Below are 12,469 nucleotides of genomic sequence, written 5' to 3'. Positions count from 1 at the left end.
TTAAGGTTCCTGAACCTCCATGACCTTGAAAACATTTGTTTCTTTTTATCTCTGTTTATCACCAGTACACTTCAGGCCAATCAAGTGAGGTGTTTTCACAAGCTGCAACCTTGAATTTGATAATTCCTTTCCTCCAGCGGGCTATACTTTTAATTTTCTTGGTGAAGAAACTAATTGATTTTTACACAGAATATCCTAGAACTTCTTTCTTCTTTGGGAATTGCTCAGCCAAGGAATAACTTTCTTCAGTAATGTATCCTTTCCATTTTTCTTCCCCCACATGACCAATGAAAATTGTTTTGTTTAATCAGATTAAGTCTTTCCAATAGCACTTGCTATTAAAATGCATTTATTTTCTAGGTCTATTTGGAATATAACCTGTTAACTTTGTTTCTGTTTAGAAAAAATGTAATCTCTTCACACTTAAAATATTATACTGGGATATTCTGATAACATTGTATGAACTTATAAGGATGAATTCTTGTTATTATGAAATTGATTTTTGATCTATTTAAAAGGTATTACAGTAGATATTCCTGAAATTCCAACAGTTTTGTATATCAGCTGAATATCTTGGATATCATTTAATGTGCCTTCTTGTTTTGTTTTGTTTTTCATTATAATAAGAAAATAATGTTTGTGGGTCTTTCAGAACTTTAATTGCATTAATTGCTGTGTGCTTAGGTCTTGGTCTTTGAGATCTTAGAGGCTTAGGGGCTCTGATTCTTAAGAGCTCAAGAGCTCCAAACTTGTATCCTTTCTTTTAGCTCCCAAGCAGATACCGCGTACTCCTCCCAAACCAAAAACACCTCCACGTCCAAGAATCCCAGAAACACAGCCAGGTAAATATGGATTTTACATTCTGGTCTGAAATTTGATGAGAGTGGAGTTGTTCTGCTGAATTATAGTGAGTTGGGTTTTCCACCTTTATAAAATAAGTCTCCCTTAGAAACCTAATAAATATCTATATTTTTGTTTATACTTTATGAGGAAATATACTATTGGAATGGTTTATTCCAGAAAACTTCCCTTTGTTACATTATTTGAGAGGAGATGGAGAGGAATGGAACTTCTTAAAGAGTAGCCCACCTCCTCCCTTTGCCTCTCCCAGCTGGAGGCTCCATATCCCTTCTGCAGCTTCTGACTGTACCTCCCCTACTAATAACCTTTTTTATTTTTTGACCTTTCGGTAGATCTTATGTAATATGTCACCCAGATTTTTTTAGTATATATATATATCCTCTTCTATTATTAATGGTTATGTAATACTGCTTTGGTTGGTTTGCTGTAAAATTTTGGTAAGGACCCAAAAAAGATTCGTTATCAACTATTTTTCATTCTGTTCAAGAGGCTCTTATTTGAATGATTAACTCCAACCCTAACTTTGTAAAATCAAGATCTTGTCTGATATCTCCAGCGGCTTCAGAGGCTCTCCAGTTTGGCCTATTATAAACTTGACATGCCTCAAAGAAAGCTCCTCTTCTTTTCCCCTATTCAGTTTCTATTTTCATTTGTGACAGAATGTCAGCATTTTATACCTGCTTTTTACTTCTCTTACGCATCCAGGCTCTGCAGTTCATCTGTTACTAAGCATGATACATTCACTTCTTCCACACAGCTCTAGCATTAGTACCTACTCCAAGCATCTACCTGGTCCTGGCTCTCTGTTAATCAACTGATCTCCTGTCTCCTCTCTCCCAATTTCAAATTACATCAATACATGATGTTTACATGATTTTGAGTAACTAATTCATTTCATAAGTTAGGCTTACACTTTGTTGTATCTTATATGTTAAGTATGACTGGGAGATGATGAAACCAAATAACTCATGATCTGAGTTCTCTCTTTCAGCTCCGAAGGTGCCCCAGCGTGTTACTCCAAGGCCAAAAACATTCCCAAGTCCAGAAGTGTCATATACTCTACCTGGTAAATGCTTTATTTCATGTTTAAGCCATACGTACACTCTGCTTCAATGAAACATGAGATCTGATGGATGTGAGGTCAATATTCCACTTATGTTTGGACACCATGTGGTATTGTACGTGGTGTGATCATTTCAAAGATTCCATAAGAGTTATCTAATTGCTTGTATGGTAGGTAATTGATAAAAATCAAAAGGCAGAGGATTGTGCCAAAGGTAGGATGCCTCTTTTAGAACTAAAGTTCTCTTATTTTGGGACATATAAACAATAACCCACCAACGCTAATGATGCCATGCTCAAATGTTTCACCAAAATAAGGGAAACAAGAATTCAGGATTCTTTTCACAAAAATGATAAAACAATGTTTTACAAACAACAAAAATGATGTTTAACCATTTTCTTGTGTTCAGAAATTTTACACTATCCAGCATTGAGCTTTTGTGTTTTTTTCATTTTTTCCATCAAATTCTGTTTTACCAGTTCATGGAGCAATAGCTTGGGTTAGAAATAATATATTTGTTTCACACACACAAAATTCCTTTAGCTCTAAAGCTATGTCTTGCCCATCACCTGAGCGGGACTCCTGTTCTTTTTTGGAGGAGAAGAGTCTCCTGTCTGTGGGAGGAGCTGGTGTGGGGGCTGCCAGGAGCCAGACACTCTCTCTGGGCCCTGCCGCCCGTGCTCCGGGTCCTCCAGACCTGAGGAAGCTGCTGTTAGCCAAGGGCTGATCCCATAAACCAAAACAAGCTCGTTTTTAACGAGAGTATCTGGGAAATACTGTAGGTTTTTTCTCTTTCTTTCTAAGGGTCCAATTATTATAAATTCCTAGATGCTCCTAGAAATGTATAAAAGATTCCCAGAACCAAAGGATTTCTGAGCTAAGCTTGAAATGCTGACAGTTTGGAAGCTGAGTTCACTTGCTGTGATGTTCCCCAGGTTGTGTAAGCTGAGGGTGTTCCTGTTGCGGTGGGACAGGAGGGTCATTGCAGGTGATGGTAGGCTAGCAAGAAGCATTTTTGCCCTGAAGTCTAGAATTTATAGTTGTACCACTAAATAACAGCCAATTTAATAAATTCCAGAAAAACTGATCTTTTTTTTTTTAAAAAGTTCAGCTTCTTATTTTCAGCTGGGAAAAAAATGTTAAAGAAAGTCATTGCAGTTAACAGTAGATTTGAGTGATTTTATCAACTTTTCCTTTTTTGTTAGAGAAAGTAATACAGTCAGTTCCTAAGGTGACTTAATCTCATTAAGCCAAATGTCTAATAACCTTTTTCTTCTTTTTCTAATATTTGTCTTAATTCCACCCATACCTTCTTTTTCACAGCAACTCTAACCTGTCAGTTTGAGCAACAGAACAACAGCACAAATGCTCCCACTTGGAGCCTCCACTGGGCTGATTCTACTGAGTCTCCAGTTCCAAATGTTCACCACTGTATTCATCAGGGCTTCCCCTATTGCTCCAGGGCTGTGATGCCTACAGGAATAACCAACCATAAGGCAGCTGTTACTACATTTCAGTTTCCTTACAAGTGTTCTAACAGACTGAATTCTGTTCAGACCATTTCTGGGTTGTATCTAGGCTCACGTTTGCATCCTAATGAACACAAGATCTTGTTTGCTAGCTCCTTTAGGTCATACCTCAGAGAACAGGAAATTATATGTGTATTTCATTTGAACTGGTATCCTGGAGAAATAGATGCTCTGTGAACGTCGAAAAGTGTAAAATGTGCAGAAATGAGTGTGGAATTATGTTTATCTCAAAACTTATTCTGAGAGACATCAGAAGTAACTAACTTGGATTTTTAGACCTGTAACAAGTCAGTCGAGGATTCGCTATAGATTCCTACACATAACACTGGTCTCACCCAGGTAGGCCTTTAGAAAATATCTTCCAGCCACTCAGTTGAATTGTTGACAACACTTAATGAGGAATCTAGACAATCTGAGCCCATACACCATGTACAGAACCAAAACAGAATCAGCTTTTCCTCAGATCCAGCTTGGAGAAATGACTTTTTAATTCAGAGCACAGGACTTCCCGTGATGCCTGGCTCAACAGACCTACACCTTCGTTGTAGATTTGTTTCTACACCGGGGGCTGGCTTGGCTTTGTGGTGATCCTTCTAGCCCACACGTACTTGGATAGATGTAAGTCACTGAGAGAAAACCAGGAAGAAAATCTAGGTTTCAGCAAGCTCTCCAGTCCTCACTAATGGCAAGTGGGAGATGGTAATGCCACTAAGGCAGGGAGGGACCCCAGAGGGAGGAATAAAGGCTTGGATTTGTACGTGCTAGGTTTGGAGGACCAGTAGGACTTTAAAGTGGGAATGTCTAACGTTGCAATGTATTTCTGGATCTCTAAGGGAAGTCAGGATTTGGGGTATAGATTTGGGAGTCACCTACCTACATGTAGAACATTCTTAAATCTTGTGAGGGGGTGACATCATCCAGGAGAAAGTATAGGCTGAGAAAATAAGAGGTCAGAGATCAAAGACTTGGGGTACACAGTTACATTTAAGGAGTGAATAGAGGAAGAGAAGCCAGCACAAGTTGCTGTCATAAAAGATAAAAGTACCAGGAAAGGGAGCTTAGGCAAGGCAGAGAAGGGTGATCAGCAATGACAATGGGGTGGCGAGGGGTCAGAAGAGGTGCTGGCCTTCACAGTGCAGGTCCAGAGCCCATATCTGAAACCCATGGGCCTGTGCTTCAAAATTCCGCAGTTTTTCAATTTTTGGAAAGGTGAAACAGTGCATGTATCATTGATTACAAACAAATTATGTATGTAGTAAGAAGTATGAATAGTCATACTACACAGGATGAATTAAAAACTATAACTAGTCTTAGGTCAGTTCTAGTCAGGCTTTGCTGTCAAATAAGTTATGAGAAAACTTTCAGTTTTCAGAGCATTTCAGACTTCAGATCTATGGCTAAGGCATCATAGATCCATGGTTGCAGGAGATCAGTGAGGTGGAAGCCAGACCACGGTGGATGAAGAAAACACACTTGAGAGATTGAGAAGCAGAGACAGATCCAGTGCTTTAATTAAAGGAATGAGAGCAAGAGAGGGATGGTTTGAAGGGAAGCCATGTCAATGAAATGATTATTTATAAGGTGCTGGAACATTTGAGCTCTTTTTTGGTGGAGGGGAGGAACTCGTGGATAAATGGAAATACACACTAATGGTGAAAAATAAAAGATAGTAGAAGTAATGGAAAGTGAAAGGCCCCCTGAGAAATGCAAGGGCAGGTGGCCCCAGAGTGCCGTGAAGCTTGAAAAGTGAGCTCCAGAAGGGTAGGAGACCGGTCTGGGCTAAGGGTACAAGGTCAGAATAAAAGAACTGGGGGGTCAGGAGGTGTAAAGGGTGTATAGTCTAGGTGTATTTACTGTTCTAGAGAATCCACCTCTTTGTAGCCTGTTGCAGTGGTAAACCTTAAAGACTTCATATTCTGCTCTCTTTATCAGAGAATCACACATAAATTCATCTACTCTGCTAAAACATGCATGCACGTTCATTTACATTTGTCCATATTAGACGCTTCCACTCATGATGGTCTTGTGTTGAGTTTTTCTTTGAAGTGGAGCCCTTTATTCAAAAAGACAGTTCATATAATTGGTTAATTAATGTGAGTGGTAATTTGATAATATGATTGAGCCTAAAACATACTAATGGTATTATATATGTTATAAAAATATTCCTGTAAAGAAATAAAAACTGTCTTCTCAAATAAATTATCATTATTTACACTAAGTTTCCCCCAGCATGGAAGATTTAGGATTTAGGAGCTATGCTCTTGTTCAATTTAATATTAAGGAGGAATGCTACATAGGGAAAAAGAAAAAAAACAGCTTGCCTTTCTTGGAGCCACAGCTGCCCAAGTAAGAGAATGATTCATAACCCTTTCCTGTGAATATCTCTACTTCTTTCCTTTCCACTGCTTTCACCTGCTTTAGAAAGTCTGCTCTGGCAGTTTATTAAATCACCACTTCACGGTTAGAGTGCCAGAGGAGGCAGCAGGAATCCACATTAACCCAGCCTAGAGTCCTCAGCAAACGAAAGCAGGCGGCAGTGATGTATTTACAGTACAGTACATTTATGGGAGTACATTTCTTCTCAGCTTCTCCCCCTAATCCTAGTAGACCAATTAGGGTCTGTATCAACTGCAGACTGCTTTGTATGGTCATGACCTTTACAGAGCCACATCAAAATGCCTTTTCCTTCACCCTCCAGATAAACATTTAGGTTGATTTACAACTGGAGATTCGTTGTATTTTACCAGATGAAGCCCTAAAAATAGAGCAAAGGTAAAACATTTATTATGGTGATGGGTTTTCCCTAATTTTGTTTACCACTGATTTTTTGGAGTTGTTTTTCTTAAAAAAAAAATCCAGATTTCCAAGATCACCTGGATGTTACCTTTTAGCTACCTGAAGTTCTAATTGAGTCAAGATTCTACACAGTCTACCAAATTCCACAACTGTGATTTCTCTGGTACTTAGTGACCTAGACTAAGAACAGATGCAATATGCAAGTTAAATATGATCCCCAAAAGCAGTAAAAAGAGAGTGCCTGTTCCACAGAAGCTATTTTTACACTGAAGGTAAAGTGGTGCTTGGCCACCTCATGGTGTAAAAGTTTTTTTTCTTCAGCTTTTTCAGAGGCAGAATTCCAACCTAAATCCTAATGTTTTTTCCCAAGCATCAGATAAGAAGCAAGAAAATTATACTGCTTACCAAAGCGACTCTGGTACTTAAGAAATCTTCAGGGTGGTCAAAAAACTTTTCAGTAAGAGAAAGGCTGAGAAGAAGCTCCTTGTGGGGAAACTGAGTCAAAGAACTACTTTACCTTGCTCTTGATAGGAGACTTTTTCACAGAAATCTGGTACTAACAATGGGCAGATCACCCTGGTATTTTTCCTGGTGAGAGACAAGGTATCAAATTCCCAGCCTACTGTTTTATTTTTGCCAAAATACAACTGGGCACAGGCATTAAAACTATGCTGGATCTCAGGGGCTGAATATGAGAGTCTGTTGTTGAGCTGACATTTGTGTCCTATGATTTCATATTCTCAAGTCAGGAGGGCCTGACACCTAATACACTAGGAGCCACACCACTAAGAATGAAATAAACGGCATTTATCTCCCATTTACTATGTACCAAGCACTCTCATGAATTTTACATGTGGTATCTTCTAATGAATGGTTGACTCCTTTTGCTCTGTTTTCTCCCCAGGATAACTCTTAGTGCCTTTTAAAATAAAACTTTGTTCTTTTCTTAGATATTAAAGAATTTTTTTTTCCTTTCTTGCTGCTTCCCTCAATTTGGTGGCCATTTATGCCTACAGACCTAGGATAATGGATTTTCTATAAGTATCAGTAGAATTTGGGCATGAATATTAAATGGCAGCTAAAATTTCAGGCAAAAACTGACTTTCTGTTTTGAAGTTAACTTGACAGAAAACTACCTTCTTATGTTTAATTACATTAGTTATTTCCTCTTTTTTTTACCCTCCTCAAGGGAAGCTTCAAAATGAATTGTGACCAACTTTGTTTTATTGCTACTAGAACCTTCCCCACACAGTGACATTTTTCCAGTTTGAAAAGAACGGTCAAATTCTTGGCTCTTTGGCCATTGTGAAAATACCTTTGCTTTATTCATGCTGCCCCAGATATTCTGTCTGTGGGTTAAGTTTCACTCCAGGTGTGACATTTAGAGTATGGTGTTTTATAATCTTTCTCTTTCAGTTCCAAAAGATGTGCTCCTTCCCCATAAACCAGACCCTGAAGTCTCTGAAAGTGAATCTGGTAAATGGATTATTTTATTTTCCCAATTAGTAAGTGTATTTTTCAAAAAATATCCTTGAGATAAATATATTTTTAATGGTTGTGGTGGGAAGAAGTTTAGAGAAAATTATGGAAATAAAATGTATATTTCTTTTGGTGAAGATTTAGTCACACAGTCTGTTTGATCTTTTTCCCTTGTTAACATGAGAGAATAGTATATAATTAGTTAATTTCCCTGGAAGTGTTTTCATTGAAAAGGAGAGCATGCTAAAATTATCAGACATAATTATTAACTGAGTGGACCATGTTTACTTTCTTTCAAATTGTGAATAAAATTGTATTCCAACTGTGGATGTACTTTTAAGTAGAAAATGTAGGTGCCTACTCAAAAATCTTTCTCAACATGACACTGAATGAGATTTTTAAAGTTTTAGTTAAACTAAGTTCCCTAAGTGGTTTCTAATGTATAGAATTTTCTCACATTTATTATGGTACTTAGAAAATAATTAAATGTCAAATGGATGCATTTAGAAACATAGAAACATTTTTACTTCACCATAATATATTTTTATTTCATAAATATATTTCCTTGGTTTGCTTCTGGCCTAGTTCTACAACCAGTTACCTTTAGAATCCATCCACCAGAGACAACAATAGGTAATGGTTTTCCCATACTGACCAGCTCTAATTGTTTTCTTTGCTACCATCAAGATTGCAAGTCTGTCTCAATTTACCATTTTGAAACATCATCTCTTCTCAATCCATTTCATCATTTCCTTCTCATTATTATTATTCTTTCCAAAATAGAAAAGAAATGGTTTCACTGTTGTAAAGACTTACCTAGGAAGACCAGTTTAATATAGCTCGTTACCAAGTTCATCCTCACCTACTTCATTGATCTCCATGTTCAAAATGATTCCACCCTTTTCATGTCCATCTAGTTAACATTTTCTGCTGATTGAATGGTTCTCAGCTGTAGTCCAATACATTAGCATGTGACAAGCTGTGAAAGGTGCTATGAAGTAATTAATAACATCAAAATATTGAAATTTTCCAATAACTTATTTTCAAAAGTAAACTTGAGGTGGCTCAAGATAGCTGCTACAACAATGATATTCCCACTCGTTGTGTAATCCCCTGTGCTCTCTGGGGAGGCAGAGAGGGACAGAGCTGTAGCTGACAGACCACGGCCTTGTCTAACCCATACCCCAACTTAGCCAGGACATTAAATGTCATTTCTTATCTGTCCTGCTAGAAAAAAACAGTTGAGAACCATTATTCTAATATTTCACAGTCATTTTTCTGAAGGTTCTGTGCACACCTAATTTTCTTCTTCATGTCCCACTTAATGTTTCCTTTTTCTATTTCAAATGAAGGCATCTAGTGTAATAATTACTCTGGCCTGGCGCTGGCTTGTGAATCTGAAGACTGATAACCCTGGTGCTTTCCTTTTGCAGCTCCATTAGAAACACGAGGCAGCCCTTTCATACCTATGATTTCACCAAGTCCTAGTCGAGAGGAACTACAAACACTGGGTAAACTTTGTTTGTATATTTCAGTCTGATGAGGACCTTACCTTTTAGGGATTGCCCTTAAAGGAGCCATATATATATTTGTGTTCATTGGATGTTTCCAAAAATTGAGGATCTATTTTTACCATTAGAAAAAAATATCCATTTCACTGATTCTTTTACGTTGACTGTATATTTGTCCTTCTAATATTTATGCTGATTTTAAATAGAAAATGAGAAGGTTATAAGACATCTTGACAAAACAGCAAGTATTCTAGAAAGAAGAATGTTCCCAAAGTGTATACATGCTATACTTTTTTGTTGCTTTTTCTGTATTGGAAACTGCATTTGGGAAGATTATTTAGTATTTATTTAGTATTTTATGGGTGCTAACCACAATGCTAAGGAATGGGAGTTCCAAAAATGGAACTGTTTTAAAGATGAGTCCTTATGCTGGAGAGCTCACCATCCAATACAAAGACAGGATTTAGTAATAGCAGTGCTTCCTCAGTACCACCCAGAGAGCTTGATATATGTTTTAGTTTAAGCCACATAACAAGTTGGAGGTAGGTTCTATTTCTTGCTCCATTTTATAGATTAGAAAATGGAGGCATAAAGAGATTTTAAAATTTGGCCAAGTCGCACAGCTAATATCAGAGCTGGATTGGAATGCACACACTCAGTCACCAGAGCTCCTGGGGCATTCACCCCAGAGTTATACATTTCAATCAGTATGATAGAGAAATGAGCAACATGCTGAGCAAGCCAACTACACAGGGCATCTGGGAAGGCTTCACAGAGGAGGTGACATTTACCCAGAATGTTCACATTGGAGTGGAAGTTGAAGTTAAAAGATTTAAAGGTTAAGGACAGATGGGAAAGAGGCCCAGGATGGAGAATGGTGGTGGGACTATGTGATGAGCATGTGAGTCATCTGGAGAAATACAGATGGATGGATGAGTCAGGGAGGTTGTTTAGGATGAGCTGGCTGTGCTTTCAAGGAGTTCAGCACCAGTGCATTCGCTAGGTGAAAAGCCACAGTGTGCCTGAGTTTTGGCTGAAAATGAACCGGAAACCAAGAGTCCCCAGCTTGTGTGTGTTGGCTTTTCTGCCATGTCCGCTCCACATCACAATTTTAAATCAGTGGCCATATTTGCTTCCCTTGATGCCTTTTCAAATAAATCCACCTGTGTGTGTGTCTGCTGAAATGAAGTGACTGGTCACGTTTTTAAATGAAATCCTCTTTGAATGAAAAACTGTTAAACCCAATAAGCAAATATACCTTAATTACCAAATATTCATATTCTCTCCGAGGTCCACAAAGTCAACATTACCCATGATAGCAGAGTCAGAAGTACTTCTCAAGAACCAGGGCTGGATATGCTAATTATCTAACTCCCACTCCTTATTATCTTAAATGTATCTTGGTTTATCACAAGTATCTCTCTTAGGAGCAGAATCCAGATTATAAAGCAGGGTGGAAGAAAAGATGACAGTATGTTATTTACACCAAGCATTTCCTTGGATCCAGTAATAGCAAAGTGAACAATGTAATTTGCTCTGTCTATATGATATTATAATGACTTTAGTCTCATAGGGGTTTGGAAGTATTGCCATATTTATATTTTATGTTGTCTGGAGAAATGTGCCCATGTCAATAAACAAACTTTGATTTTCATATGAGGTAGAGAAGAATATTCTTTTACAGTGTAAATACCCATGTTTTCATATGATCCATTTCATTTCCAGTTCCCCTAAATAATTTGTGGAGTTTATAGAATAGGGAGGAGACATGAAGACAATAATGCATAAAGACAGGAGGCGCAGTCTAAGTATAGCTGTGTGTGGGATCATAAAACAACGATCCTGAGCCAAAAGTATTTGGAAATTCTTATAATAAGCGTTATAATAACGGTGTACAAAGACAGCAAATAAAATAAATGAGCACTATTAAAATGTAGCATTAACTTTGAAATATTATGATTACTGGGAATTCTCATAAAGGCAATTTACCCTTTTATCATTGCGTGGAGCAGAAAAGAGTATGGGTTTTTTGATATGTTGGTAATGATAATGATTTAAAGCCAGCATTGTACCGTGTTTTTGTTCAGCAGAAACAGACCAATCCACCCAAGAACCCATCACAACTAAGATTCCACAATCAACTGAATTGGCAAAGACAACTCGGGGTAATGCTGTTTCCCCACCTCTGGAATGTAATCTTTCCTTCTTTGTTTTTAATCAGGGAAGACATTTTCTTTTCAGAATGTAATTTTTCATCAAGTAAGTTAATTGATGTTTTTCATTTCATAAGTTCAGGACATCAGTGAAATATGAATATTCATATGACTATCAGTTGTATGTAGAGAAGACAACTTTTTTAGTTAAGAGATTTGCTCTTGAATGTATGGTAGTCCACTTAATGCTGATAACTAAGAATGAAAGCTCCTGGTTTTTTTTTTCCTTGCTTGGCCTTCATTTGCCTCATTTTCTACTTCTAGTAAGTAGTAGGTGGAAGTTTCTACTTCTACCCTAGTTGATGGATACAGTGATATTGTGGCCTGAAGAAGGAAACCAGTAACAAGAAAAAAAACATTTTTAAAGGTGACTTAATATTTAAATATCCAGGAAGGTTTTCTCTGGAATTTCCTACTTTTATTTCTTCCTTCCTACTTTTTGGGAGGTAAACTTACTGATACAGTCTCTGTGATCTCAGAAGTCTTTGCTTTTTATGTTTTTCTATACTACTTGGTTTATAATCAGTTGTGGATTTACAGTTTTTTCAAGTTTTCTCTATCTAAATTACTCCTTTTCCCCATTTCCCCCTTTTTTATATAGGAGGAAGCCTAAAAAGTAAAAGGACTTTAAGGAGCTGGGAGACAAAATTACTCATTGTTCAGTTATAATTTGGAGGAGAAATTTGGTGAAAGAAAATTGAAGTAATAGGAAATTATAACAAAGAAAATTAATTTTAAGGTGTATGTTTTATAGCAGATGAGCAGTACTTATTCTAAATGAGCATGACTGAAAACACTATGGCATGTGACAGTCTTTGAAATTTTCTAAATTTTACTTTTTTGGTTTAATTTCTCATTTTTTTAATTGAAATAAAGTTGACACACAATATTATATTGGTTTCAAGTATATAACACAGGGGTTCAATAGTTACACATATTATTAAATCCTCACCCCAGCTAGTACAGTTACTGTCTGTTGTATAGTATCTGTGTACTAAGTAGTACATAGAAAGATGT

General features: G+C 37.2%; 1 protein-coding gene across 30 annotated transcripts in view; it reads left to right on the top strand.

The window, feature by feature from the left end:
* ABI3BP (ABI family member 3 binding protein) overlaps positions 1-12,469 on the top strand; it is a 253,192-nt gene that overhangs the window by 185,712 nt on the left and 55,011 nt on the right. For 26 of the 30 annotated variants that reach the window (XM_057502161.1, XM_036916489.2, XM_036916496.2 and 23 more), the window contains 6 exons: positions 768-842; positions 1,853-1,927; positions 7,666-7,725; positions 8,314-8,361; positions 9,162-9,239; positions 11,327-11,404. In XM_057502161.1, coding sequence (XP_057358144.1) covers positions 768-842; positions 1,853-1,927; positions 7,666-7,725; positions 8,314-8,361; positions 9,162-9,239; positions 11,327-11,404 — 414 coding nt within the window. The remainder of the gene's footprint in view (positions 1-767; positions 843-1,852; positions 1,928-7,665; positions 7,726-8,313; positions 8,362-9,161; positions 9,240-11,326; positions 11,405-12,469) is intronic. The other 4 variants (XM_036916477.2, XM_036916502.2, XM_036916473.2 and 1 more) reach the window with 3 other exon arrangements.

Source organism: Manis pentadactyla, chromosome 1 (assembly GCF_030020395.1).
Source record: "Manis pentadactyla isolate mManPen7 chromosome 1, mManPen7.hap1, whole genome shotgun sequence".
In the NCBI taxonomy this organism is placed as follows: domain Eukaryota; kingdom Metazoa; phylum Chordata; class Mammalia; order Pholidota; family Manidae; genus Manis; species Manis pentadactyla.
The sequence above is the reverse complement of the archived record's forward strand: the minus strand, read 5'-3'. Positions and strand labels throughout refer to the sequence as shown.